At 38.9% G+C, this 13,647-nt stretch overlaps 1 protein-coding gene across 2 annotated transcripts in view; it reads left to right on the forward strand.

Moving 5' to 3' along the window:
- Window positions 1-13,647, forward strand: part of CNTN6 (contactin 6) — a 137,467-nt gene that overhangs the window by 112,712 nt on the left and 11,108 nt on the right. The window contains exons 17-23 of one of the 2 annotated variants that reach the window (XM_031605672.2): window positions 1,404-1,474; window positions 3,868-4,102; window positions 4,642-4,757; window positions 5,719-5,905; window positions 9,344-9,456; window positions 10,699-10,867; window positions 11,488-12,725. In XM_031605672.2, coding sequence (XP_031461532.2) covers window positions 1,404-1,474; window positions 3,868-4,102; window positions 4,642-4,757; window positions 5,719-5,905; window positions 9,344-9,456; window positions 10,699-10,867; window positions 11,488-11,588 — 992 coding nt within the window. In that variant the 3' untranslated portion in view covers window positions 11,589-12,725. Of the gene's footprint in view, window positions 1-1,403; window positions 1,475-3,867; window positions 4,103-4,641; window positions 4,758-5,718; window positions 5,906-9,343; window positions 9,457-10,698; window positions 10,868-11,487; window positions 12,726-13,647 lie in introns of those variants that run through there. The other variant, XM_090148467.1, reaches the window with a different exon arrangement.

Here is a 13,647-nt window from a genome sequence, read left to right on the forward strand (position 1 = left end):
GATTCATGAAACAGCGAAGTAGTAATCTTGAATATCCATTTTGTTACTTTTTTTCCTTTAATGTTCTTTTCAGTCTTAGCTTATTTATCTCTGATGTGCACAAAGACATGGATTGTGAGTGACAAAATGGAACACCTGCACTGAACTCCCCAAAAAAGGTCCATTTGCACCTTCACTCTCTTTTCTGAGTGCACAACAAAATCACCTTAAAATCTCTACTTTTCTAGAGAGAATTAAGTCAGGTAAAGATTTAGGTGGGGGTTTCAGCCAAGAAGTGGCAGCCAGTTCGCAAACCTTTCTGGGAATGTGAACTGCTGTTGCCTTTATTGCTCCTCCTGTAGCTGTGCTTAACACCAGGAGGAAGACATGAGGAAGGATGGGCAATCATGGCAAAACTTGCCAGAGCTGCTGAAAAAGCTTTGGCCTTATCTCAGCACCATTTTTAGGCAGTGGAAGCTGACTGAAGGTAAGAACAATCTTGAAACATCAGGAAATAATAGCAAAGGTTTGGAGGTGGTAAACAATACAGATGCCCTCTTATGGGGGTTTTTGCCTCTGTAAGTTGTGCAGCTGTCCCTTTCTTTTTATACTTCTCCAGTAGCAGAAAAACAGCATTACATCATCCTCACAAGTAAATTTATTGCAAATTATACTATAGGAACAAAGCTGCTCTGTCTAAATCCCATCCATCACATCACAGTTCAGCATCCAGAAAGCAGAAATGTTTATAGGCTGATGAGGTGAGTATGGGTATTGAGATATGGAGCAAGAGGCAAGAAATACTTTCTTGGCCTCTCCACCAAGAGCCATTAGACAAATGAAAGTCCCTTCAGCCCGCAACAGCAACATATTTGACCTCAACCATGGACCTTTGCAGCCACACACTTGGAGCACCGCTGGGGAAATCAGGCTCCAATCGATGCACATTGGGTCTCTTACAATCCTGGCAGAAGGAGAACAGCAAATTATGAGTTTTGAATTTCCTAAGGAAAGCATGCAGCCAATTAAAAAAAATTAATATATTGCTCCAACAACATGTTTACCGAACAAATGCATAATTAGTAAATCAGTAGTGTTGCAGCTACAGTCTGAATGGAACAGCATTTTGCCAATTAGTTGATGAGGCATAATAATGTCAGATACTTGATGCTACTAGCTTCTTTAATTAATTTTTTGAACCAGGGTACTCATGTATCAAATACATCTGTGGCTCCAGCCTTAAAAACCTGAAAATGTGCAAACATCATTTCGGTTCACTTAAAATGCACTGTAATAGAACGCAGCCCTTGTTGCACATGTTGAGTGGCAGAGTAGCTGCATGTGAGAGGAAAGCTTTATTCTTGCAGTTGAGGAGACCCCCAGCAGTGGTGGCTGTTGCAGCCCTGATGTTTTTTGTCCTCCAGTTCCCACAGTGGCACCAACGAATGTCAGCGGAGGAGGAGGGAGCCGCTCTGAGCTGGTCATCACGTGGGAGGTAATTGGTAACTCAATTAACTTGAGCTGTCTGATGGGGGATTCTATGGGCACAATCACAGCTGTGCTGAAATTCAGAGACTTTCAGCTATTGGCTTGGGCTGAGCCTGAGATTCATCCTGCATCTGGAGAAGAAACAGTCTGTAAGATACACAGCAAGTTTTCTGTGGTATAGTGAACCATTTATAAAAATAAACAGCTTAAGAAGCATGTTATAAAGATGTTTAGAAGTCTGTATAACCCTCTTATCTCCATTGTACAGGAGGTGCTTAACACACTAATCTGCTTGGCCATTTTCTGCATTAACGTTTTTCATACTTTTGTTTACATGTTTTTCATTCTGGAGCACTGTGCTGACAAGGCATATCCTATTATGTGTTAAAGGAGATGAACCCTTTAATTCTCCAGCACTCCAGCAAGAGGAGAGAATATACAATTTCAGAACCGTTAGCACCATCCTACAAGTTGCAGTGAGGGAGTGCAGGTCATTGTGGAGAGCAGAAAGAAGGAAGCAGCCCTCCTTCTCCAGCCTGATGAAATGGCCAACAACCAATGTCCAACCTCTGTGTTTTTCATGACTTTAAAGTTGTGTGTCTCGAGCTGCACCTGGTCTTCATTTAATTCTCAACTGGGGCCACGGCTTCAAAACTACCATCTCCCTTCATAAGTCATGGAAAATGTTAATTCATTAAAAAAAACCTGTTCTTTTCCTTGACTTCATTATTTTTCAAAAGAAAAGCCAACCTTGTGTCCATAGTTTACAGGAAAAGAAATTAATTAATTTTAAAAGTGATGTTATTCATCAGCTGAATGATCTACCTGTGTTGTCCTGTATGCTGATGACTTTCCCATTTAACCAATGTGAGAGGAAGGGAAGTGACAGAGGAAAAAAATGAAATCCAGAATCTCCACAAGATAAATAATAGTGCCATGCTTTCCCCTTTCCATTCTCCAAACAGAGTGAAACTTTGCTTTTACTGAACTGAGTTTTCCTCCATGTGCATCTTTCTCTGTTGTGTTTCATCTTCTCCTCCACCAATCTATTCTTTGGGAGCAGAATGTGAAAATTGAAAAACAGCCTGAGAGATCTCAATCAAATTATCCTGGTGGACTCCATGGCGTGTCCTGAAAAATAGTCGGAAAAAATACTAATTAATAAGTGAACAACACTGGATATGACTCTCTGGCTTTCTCTGATGAACTCACTAAACATTCTGATTAAATCTGAGGTCACAGAAGCCTCAAAAACAAACTAAATGTTCTGGAAAGTAGCTTGAGCTCTTATCAATCCCCACTGCACCCTCAGCTCTCAGTTTTAACTCTCTTGGGTCTGGATAGGAAGTGGAAGGGGGCAGATGGATGAATTAATGCCTGTAAAACACCTAAGAGATGACAACGTTTGTTAAGTATGTCATACCAGGGTTATAATCTGACAATCTTACTATCACATTCAAAGTAATTCATGAAGAAATAAATAAATTCAGTGCTCTGAAATTGACTGATGTTTCCCTGATTTTTCCCTCCCACCTTCTCACACCAGTAGCACTCCTGATGGAGGAGCCAGGACCAACCTCAGGGGCAGCAGTTTTGCCCTTTGTACCATTTTTCATGGCTGTTTTTCTGGGCACCTTGCTTTGATGAAAGCATCCAAAATAAATGAAATTTTGCTGGCAAAACTTCCTTCCTCCATGTACTGCTGTTCTTTTCTTGTTTTACAAATGTTCTCTTGCTTTGAAAAGCCAGCATAGAAGTATTTTTTTTTCCCAAGAAAATAGAAGTGTTCATTCTGGATACAGTCTCGATGTAATTGCCTGTTCGGTATGAGTCATTAATACGTATCTTGACATGAGATTTTATTAATAGAAACATTAATTTTGTCATGTTAGCTTGCAATAACATTTCTGTTCTAAACAAACTTAAATAAGAAAACGTTCGTGCACTCCAAACTCTCCCTTGTTCTAAAAAAATATATGCTCTACATATGCACAAGCAATTATACAGCTGACATGTGCCTCTACATACATTTGCTCCTTTCCCATCTCTTTCTTTCTTTTAAAATCATTTAAAATTAGTGTTCCTACGCCCCTTGGGGGAAGAATTTCAGCTATAAACTGTGCTGAGTGAATTGCTTTTAATTTTGAAAACTTCATGCCTGAAAGAGAATAACTTTAATGGAGCTGATCAGATCTTTTGTTTCTAAATTGATTGCCTCAATAGATTTATTATTTTGATTTTTATTTCAATATTACATTGACTGATGGAGCAAACATTATTATCTTCTCTAAGGCACAATCAACTGAATCAATACTCCTAAAATATTCTGAGAAAATGAAGATTCAATTAAAACAGTGTATACTTGCAAATGCTTATTGACTGACTGCCCTGTCACTACAGCCGGTGCCAGAAGAACTACAAAATGGAGGTGGTTTTGGCTATATTGTTATGTTTCGTCCTCTTGGCTCAACAACGTGGACAAAAGCAGCGGTGGCTCCCGTAGAAGCAAGTAAATATGTGTATAGGAATGAAAGCATTACACCTCTGTCTCCTTTCGAAGTGAAAGTTGGCGTCTACAACAATGAAGGAGAAGGGACCCTGAGCTCCATATCCATCGTCTACTCTGGAGAAGATGGTAAAGTGTGTTACTCTTACTAGTAAAGTAGAGCCTATAGGTCCCAGGTGTGATCATGCGGATCTCCATACGGATGGTAAGAAATCTGTTCAAAGCTGCTCATTGCAGATTCTCAGGAGACACAGGACAGAGGATGGGGATTTGGAGGGAACAAAGGCAAGGAAAAGATTTTCAGAGTTACTTTAAGTAGATGGCATGTTTGAATACACTTGTCTCAGGAGCTCCCACCAAGCAGGATGAGAAAAAGCAGGAGACATTCAGAACATTTTATATAGAGAGAGCCCAGACCACTCAGTACAGATGATCTCTAAAAATCTGTCCCAGATTACAGGTTATGACCAATTTTGGAAAATTACAGTTTTGCTACTGTTCCACAATAAACGGGCAGCAAAATAAAGATTCACACCAGGTTTCCCAATCCTCTCCGGGCTGCTTCCACCAAAAGTCTTGACTTTTTCTTGAATCTCTCTAATTTTCTGATGCAACACCCTTCTGACACTACAAATGCTCCGCTTGCTGCCTTTTCTCTCCCAATCCAGAGCCACAGATAGCACCAGCAGGCACTTCAGCACTGAGCATCTCTGCGGCAGAGGTGGAGGTCTCCTGGCAGCCCATTGCGTGGAACAGACACACAGGCAGGGTGCTGGGCTATGAGGTGAGGTAGCAGCTGCTGCTGCTGTTGTTGAGGTGGGATGGGGGTTGGGGCTGGGATTGGGCACTTTGCAGACATCACTTCCCCAACAATATTGGTATTCTGGTTTTTCTTTCCTTGCTGCCAAGTCAGCAGATAATGCAGCTCTTCACCTGACTCTCATTAGCAGCATTTTACCTGAGATAATCACAAGCATTTACAGAGCAGGACTGCAGTTCTCACCCAGCCTTTTTGTAATGTAAATTAAAACCTCAAGATTAATCATTTGTGATGGCCACTGTAGAAGGACTTGTGCTTGTTCTTCATTCCACAAAACAAGGTTGATCCTCCCTCCTCTTACACAGCTTTAGGGCTGCCTGAGCACGATGGGAGAAGTTGATATTTAGCAAACACGCACAGGACCTCCATCATACCTTACAGAAGAGAATGCACATTATTGCCAACCAAAGCTTCTGCTGCGGTGTGCTTGAAAGGCTTTGAGCTTCTCCCCCGTTTACAGCGAGTAGTAATACCCAAACCTTCCAAATCAAATGTTCATTAAAAAACAAAGAATGGCTAAATGGCTGTCACAGAGAGAAAATTAGACAGGATACAAAATAATTAAAATCCTCTTCGATGATGTAGATAAGTGTTTCTTTGTATCTTTTAATGATTTTTTTTATAAATCTGTTCAAACTTTAAAACCAAAAAGCTTTTAAAATATCTCACGTTATCAAAGTTTTCCTTTTGGACTTTTATAAGGATTTCATTTGCTTTCTTAATTTGTATTCTGTTTCTGAAATTTTATTTCTTCTCTATAAATATCCATGCTTGGTTTTATTTCCTGCTAGTTTTGTATATGAAAAATCCAGTATGAAAAATCCAGTATTCCTTGAAATCTTCAGTGGCAGCTTGTCTACTTGCCAGCCAAACCTGTAATTGATATAAAACAATAAATTGCCTTTTCTTTGTTTTGGCTTTTCAGGTTTTATATTGGACCGATGATCCGAAGGAAAGCACAGCTGGTAAAGTCAGAGTCAATGGGAACGTAACAGCCAAAAATATCACAGGCCTAAAAGCTAACACAGTGTATTTTGCAACAGTTCGGGCTTACAACACAGCAGGGATGGGACCCTCCAGTGCCCCAGTAAATGTCACCACTAAAAAGTCACGTGAGTATTCAATTTTATACAACAAATGTTGCAGACTCCCAGGTGGGATAGTGACATTTCAGCTTACCATGACCCAGCTTGCTAAATGTTGCAATACTGAGGAAAATGGGATCCCAAATTTCTTCATAAAATTAAGCAGTGAAGTCTGTGACTGAGAAACTTCTCCGTCTCTTCTTTGTTTCCTAATTTTGTGGTCAACGTTGAGTTTGTTCAGATTCTGGTATGCAAGATGTTAATGTAGTATTTAGATTGGCGTTCAGTTCAGTTTCAGTGGAAGCTGCAGTTCCCAGTGACTGAAATCAGCCCCGATTTCTTTTACCCTATTCTGCGTATGTGCTCAGGTAATTCTCTACACTTGCAAAACTGGATAATACGGGTGTTTTTGTTCCTACAGCAGTAGCAACAATTAGGAAGGATCTTCTTTTCAAATGCAACAGTGTGCCACTTGCTTTCAGAAAATTTCAAAAGAGATTCAAAGTCAATTAAGGAAAGATATTCCACAGGTCAAACTGTAGATTTGGGTATGGGATTATGGCTTCTATTTTTTTATTATTATTCTTTTTCTTTTAAGGAAACTGTTAAATTCTCCAGATATTTCTGGGGTCCTCTAAGTTGTGCCGTGCGGAGGGGAATGTATGTGGCACATTCACTTAAATGCTATTTAATCAGTAACCGCTTAAATTCCTTGCAATTTTAGAAGCAAAAACATGTGCTTTTCTACTTGTGAGATTAAAAGCTATGTGAAATGTAGGCTTTCATGGGGCCATCCTCTGAGATAATACAGGAGTGCTGTTCTGCAGGATAGAACCTGTAAAGGAAACGCTCACTAACAGTGAAATAGTCATAAAACAGGAAATCTTGCTAATCTGCTATATACCCACATGCCCTACTTTTTTTATACTTTCAGTGGACTACATTTTCCCAATTTATCAACACTTTTGCACAAAAAAGGAATCTTCTGTCTCTCCTCATTTGTCCTCTTATCCATGATTTACTCTAGGTTATTACTTGAAAGTGCTGGACAGGAGCTGACTACTTAAATGAGTTCATGATAAAATTTAATGTAGTCAAAATAAAGCCAAAGAAAATATTTTGTAAAATTTCAAGGAAGGCTTTTCTCACAGGCAATGTAAAATGGACTCATCTCTGGAAATGATTGTCTGTATCTGTATGTATATTTGTATGAAAGAAAAGATGACACATCAGTCAAGAAGCAAAACAAAAACGGGACAAATTTGATTTTGATTTACATTGATTTCATCTTCTGTCAAACTCAGGATGGTGCTAATAGTTCACTTAAAAATTAAAGTCAAAACAACCTATTTAATACTTAAAAACGTATATTAAAATTTTAAGCTCTCATTTCTGAAAGATGCAGGCACTTTCAATATGAGAAGAGATAGTACATCAAGAGCATTTAAACGATACAGCAGGAGCTTTGGCTTCAAGCAAATAGCTCTGTGTTCACACTCATTGCCAAAGATTCCTAGTGTTCTATACATGGCATTATTGTATAGACTAAGCAAAACTTAAAAGTACAATGGGCCTTCAGCCAAATAGGTGCAGTTCTGATTGAAATGTACTTATCTAAGATCAGTTTAATGTCTAAGTTGATATCGCGGTGTAAGTTTACTGCTTAGGAAAGTAGAAATGATGTATACTGCTCTACAAGGAAGTGTCACAAGGCTCAGCTATTCTGCTTATTTTATTTATGTGTCATCATTGTTTTAAGGGATTTCACTGCTTTTTAATTACTAGTGCATATTTCAACAGATGTACGTATTAGAAATACTTTGCAACTTTAAACTTCAACTCAAAAAACCTGCGAGGGTTTCCTAAAACATGAGTAACTTCATTAACTTGACTATCAAATGTTCTTGATAATGTTGATAAGAAGTTAGTTGTGGAAAGGATTGGTCATCTTAAATCTAAGGAGCTGTTCACAGTGTTCTTGTTTATGCGTACCACTGTGGGTTTGGGAAAGGGCTGTCCAGTACTGCCTATTCTGGTCCTTGACTGTAGATGTAAACTGGATAATTCAGCTTAGGAAGTCACCCAGTGGTGTTTTTTTCAACCCAAAGTTTGGGAATTTAAATGGTTTTAATTATGATGTTAAAAGATTTTGAATCAGATGATGTTCACCCATATTTGAGGGCGTCAAACTGTTTTCAAAGTACCCAATCAATTAAAAATTTGACATCTTTTATATCTTATGAATGTTTTGTGTCCAAATTCCTTATCTAAAACATTTGATGAAAGCAGCAAAGAAGTTTCAAACAAAAATTAAGTAAATTTGTGGTTTTATGCATGTGAATGTATTTAAATGCATTCAAATCAAAAATAATCTTTATACAGTATGGATTTAGGATTCATGGAAGGATATTTGCTTAGATTCACCTGAGTGACCCAGTAACACCTCCTTTTCCAGACAGTGAGGTGGATTAAACTTCTCCACAGTCCAGAAGCAGATGGATACATAACAACAAACGCCATTGATTCATTCTCTCTGTGTGGGAAATAAACAGATGATGGAGTATTACCAAGTCTGCAGTGCCTCCTGAGTTATGTATGCTAACCATCAGGATGTAGGAATTGTTGGGAGTGAAGAAGAATCCCAGAAGTTTAACATTTTAAAGTCAGGCCTGGGACCTTTACAAACCAGAAGCCCGTTCTCCAGATCTCTCCTCTCTTTTCTCAATTATTTTCAAATCCTTACTTCCTCTGACACCCCTGGCACTCTCCTCCCAGGCAGGATTTGGGGAGCACACCATGGAGATGGAGATGATGTAAATCTGAGACAGTCAGTTCAAAGGCACAGTTTCAACTTCACATGTTCACACAGGATTCGATTTCTGTCACTCGTAGGCAAATTTTCAAAGTCCTGGCATTTGGGCATAAAAACCCTTTGAAAATCTACCCTCGGCCTATTATACTGAGAATTTATAAAATCCTGCAACGTTTCATGATGGATCACATGGAGACTTTAATGTGTAACTCTTTGTAGCCTATTCTCATGGCCGATGAAAATCGAGCCTTTTGTATTCTGCTCCTAGTTTCAACTTTTTTTCTGAAATCCATACAGCAAAACATTCTCTAGTCCATTAAAAGATAGATAGGAACAACATAATACTTAAATAAAATCTATCAAATGTAACTTGAACTGTCAGGCGCTGTCAGGCTTTGCCTAATTTCCAAAATGAACTCACAGTAAGTGGTTCTATGCTATGAATAGATCTTTATTCTGACTAATAAGAGAGCAATGATGAACTGGAAAATATTTTTCACTCTTTTAGACTTGAATCACCCATGCATTTGCTACTTCCATGTCAGAGTCTCATTCAATTACACTATGCAAATTAATATGAAGTTGTATCTTGTGATTGTGTAATATAAAGTTGTATCTTGTGATTATCATCATCTTTTTTTTTTTTTTTAAAGCTCCCAGTCAACCTCCAGCAAATATCGCATGGAAACTGACAAATTCCAAAATCTGCTTGAATTGGGAACACGTGAAAACAATGGAGAATGAATCAGAGGTGCTAGGATACAAAGTAAGTCATTGCTTTATCTCATTAATCATACACGTTGTTTTTAATAGAGGTGAAAAAAGTGAGTTGTTGGAATGTGACTATTCATTACTCATGAAAAGGTGAATTTTCTGGAGTCACTGGGATGGTTGGCTGACATTTATACAAGGCAAGGAAGAATGTCTCATTTGGAGTTGGAGGTCTTTATTCCAACACGAGAGTTTTCTATTCCCATTACTGGACTCCTCTTGTTCCTTTTCCCTTGTAATCTTACTTGAATAATGTTCTTGCATTGAAGGAGTTTCACACACGCCTGTAAGAAATAGAGAACACCCTCTTAAGAATTAAAGAGATGTTATAAAATATGTTTAAAAGTCCTTACTCTGACGATTCATAATCATAACTTTGAAAATAGAAAGGAAGAAACCCACATAAAATCAATGTGGGTGAAGTAAAAAACAGTTCTATAAATCTGCTTTTTAAGAACAGGAACATTTAGTTTAAAGTTTGTTTCCAGTGTCTCTAACCCCCAAAGACTTTCTGAAAAACCTGAAAAGTGGTCAGAATGGCTTTGGAGAGCACTTAAATGGGGAAAGGTGGTCAGGATCAAGATCCTTGCGTTGCTCAGCATTTAAGCGTCTATGAACGATGGAGGGAGGAAAAGGACAGAAAAAATATTCTACCTTGCAATTTTTCTTGATATCACATCCTCTTACAGTCTAGTTAGCATGCTTGAATAGCCCCACACACTGGGGAAGACATTAAAATCAGACTTTTAAGCTCTTTTCCCTTGTATCTAGCATATCTGCTTCTCAGTTATAACTGCCTGTTATATTTTGTTGTGGAGGGAGTGCTGTGAGTACTCGACACAATATTTTCTGTACAATCTCCATTAACTCTATTTCTCCTTCTGCTTTGCTCTTCAATTGCTCTTTTTATCATAACTATGTAAAAAGTTTGTCAATTGTCAAGTGCTAATAAAGAAGAAAGGCTTCTAGAAGGCCCAATCTGATCACAGTCTGTAGGATCTCCATCTCCCCAGGGCATGTGGACTCAGGGCTGCTCCACACCTTGTCCCAGAGAAAAATCAGAGACCTATGTGCAGGCAGGCACTGGGTCCATCATATTTAATTGCAGAAACGTGCTAAGTGGAAACCCAGATGCTACTGTCCAAACTTCTGTCTTTTCATTTCTCAGCCGTGTAAAGAACAACATAAAAGTTGAAGTAATCGAGTAACCTCTGTTCTCTAATCCTTTTTTGTTTAGATTTTGTACAGACAAAACAGACACAGCAAAGCTCATATACTGGAGACAAACAACACTTCAGCTGAACTCCTGGTGCCATCTGAAGAAGATTACCTCATAGAAATAAGAACCATCAGTGATGGTGGGGATGGCAGCAGCAGCGAGGAAATCAGGATCCCAAAAATATCAAGTACATGAGATACTGTATTTCCTTTCTCTGAATATGAGCGTGTAATAAGAAATCTGTGTGCCTCCAAAAAGGATTAACAGAGTTTTTGCTACCACTGTTGACCTCCCTTTGTACTACTGGGGGAACGTAGATTAGTCTCCAGTTTTCCCATGTTCATTAGTGGAGAAACTATTTCACAACACCTAGATGTGACTTTATCTGTAATGCTTTTCAGAGACGTAAGCTTTCTTACTGAACTCAACTCTGCAGCTTTTGTATACACTGCAGATTTTAATCCAATCTGGAGCTGCTGCATACACCAAGGTAGAGCTCCTCAGCTGCACTCCACAGCTAGTGCAGGTGCCCAGGCTCTGCTCTTATTACTCATGCAGAATGGAACCCTGGGTTATAACTTACCAACCCAAACCCTCCTGCATGCAGCAGATATCTATATGGGGGCATGGGAAGGCCATTCAAAACTTCCTAGAATTGCTGCTACAACTTAAAAGTGAAAAAGAAGCAGCCATCTTTTGGATATTTTATTTTGCAGATATTTTTAAAAAGAGCATTGTTAGACTAGACTGCATAGGAAAATGTTTTTGGACAGAAATTTCCTTATTTTTATGCTTATATCTTTACAGGTTTAAGCTCCGGAGGAATAAAATTGTCTCCAAGAGAACTGTATATATTGACATCTGGGATCCTACTCCTGAGTTTTGTTCTTATATACTCCCTTCCTTGATGACTGAAGCAATGGACTCTAAAAATTGAGCTACCTGTAGATTCTGTCTTAATACTTTATCACAACCAAAATTTCCAGTAAAGAAAAATAGTGGGGATGGGGGAGGGAGACAGAGATTGTACACATATAAGGAAATGTAAATATTAATAATGCATTAATTTAAAAATATAAGCTTTGAAATTCGTAGATAAATGTATATGCTTTAATTAAATAGAGTGGTACCAAATATAACTGGAGATTGTGAAAAGAGTGATCTCAATTTTTTTTTACTAATTCTTACTGAAACTCCAATTTAATGGTATAGTAAATGTGGAAGATTTGTGCCAGGAGGAAACTGAGAAGAGACTTGAAATTGCTCGTGATGTGGATATTAATTATCTCACGTTCTTCAATGTAACCTCTAAACAAAAACCACCAAAAGCATTTCAAATAAATAACAGTTAGTTGTTTACTTTTTGTATTACAGGAACTACCATAGAATGCATTTTATGAAATATATTTGTAGGGGAACTGTTAGTTCAGGGCTTTGACTGGTGATTGAACACCTGGTGAAGGGGTTTGCCTGGCCCAGACAGCACAGCAAATTGTTTGCACATGTGCTCCCCACTTAACCAGAAGGGGTAGAGGCCCCCTGGGCTCAGATAAGGGCCAGCTGCTGCAAGGAGAGCATCTCTTGCACCTGGGCTGCACAAACAGGGATCCCTTTCCCCAACTGGGTGAGTTTTTGGTTCTTTTTTCTATACGTGGCTGTTGGCTTACCTGTGAATGCTTTGGCTGGTATTTCTAAGAACCTGTCAAAAGCAATTTTGCTTCTTTATGAGCAGAGCAATACTGTTTTCTTCTGAAATGATACACCATATTAAAAGGAGGTATATGGACCAACCCCAAACCTTTGAATTTAAGGGAGTTTCAATGGAACCAGCAAGCCTTGAATCAGGTTTGGACAAGGTGGAACCTTTTATGATTTGAGATGTACGCTTTAAAAGGTTGTTTGATGCAACGGCTGTTCTGATCAACAATTTTTTTAAAGGGGAGATTAAAACATATGTCTTCTATCATGTTTATTTCTCCTTCGGCTGGTACTGTTGTTCTTCACTGTAGGTTGAAAGTGTAGATTCACCTCTGGTATGGATGTGAAGGGAAATAAGAAGAAAACTGATTTTCATCATCTTGAAATATAAATAAAAGCATCTAATTAAACCCTTCAATCTATTGAGTTATCAGAATGTCAAATGAAACACCAGGGTGAGCATGACTTTCAGGTGAATAGATAGAGCTCAAAACATGAAGTCACACTGCTGTCAGCTTTAACAACATCCTGTAAAAGGTATTTGTTGTCTCTCATCACTACTAGGGAACCTTCTCATCCTTCCCACTACGTTCTGAAGTCTGTTTTCTTTTCATTACTGACAAATATGTTATCTCATCTTTGTAACCATTTGCAACAACAAATTAATCAAATTCCTTCCCTACCCCAATATTTCTGGAAAGAAAAGGTCTCAAAGGGAGATGGCACTGTGTAAGCACATGAATGAGCAGAAGAATATGCTTTAAGCTGTGCACGATGATCTTCTAAAAAACTTAATGAAAGATATTTCACATCCACACGTATGGGAAGCAAAGGTGGAAGCAAGAGTCTTAATCGTAGGGTAGCTCAAGTTGGAAGGGATCTTAAACATCACCCAGTTCCAATCTCTTGCTGTGGGGTGGCTGCCCCCCCATCTCAGGCTGCCTCGGGCCTCATCCATGGCCTTGGGCTCCTCCAGGGATGGGATGTCCACAGCTCTGAGTGAAGAATTTCTTGCTAGCATCTAACCTAGACCTCCCCTCTTTCAGTGTAAAGCCATTCCCCCAAAGCCTGTTGCTATCAGACTGTGCAATGAGTTGCTCTGCTCCTGTTTATAAGCTCCCCTCGAGTACAGAAAGGCCTCAGTGAGGTCTCCGTGGAGCCGCCTTTTCTCCAAGCTAAACAAGCCCAACTCCCTCAGCCTTTCTTCATACATATTGCCCTTAAAATATGAAGTTGTATGGGAAGTTACCAAAATTTTGATGCCTGGGA

Source organism: Phasianus colchicus, chromosome 11 (assembly GCF_987193195.1).
Source record: "Phasianus colchicus chromosome 11, bPhaCol1.hap1.1, whole genome shotgun sequence".
In the NCBI taxonomy this organism is placed as follows: domain Eukaryota; kingdom Metazoa; phylum Chordata; class Aves; order Galliformes; family Phasianidae; genus Phasianus; species Phasianus colchicus.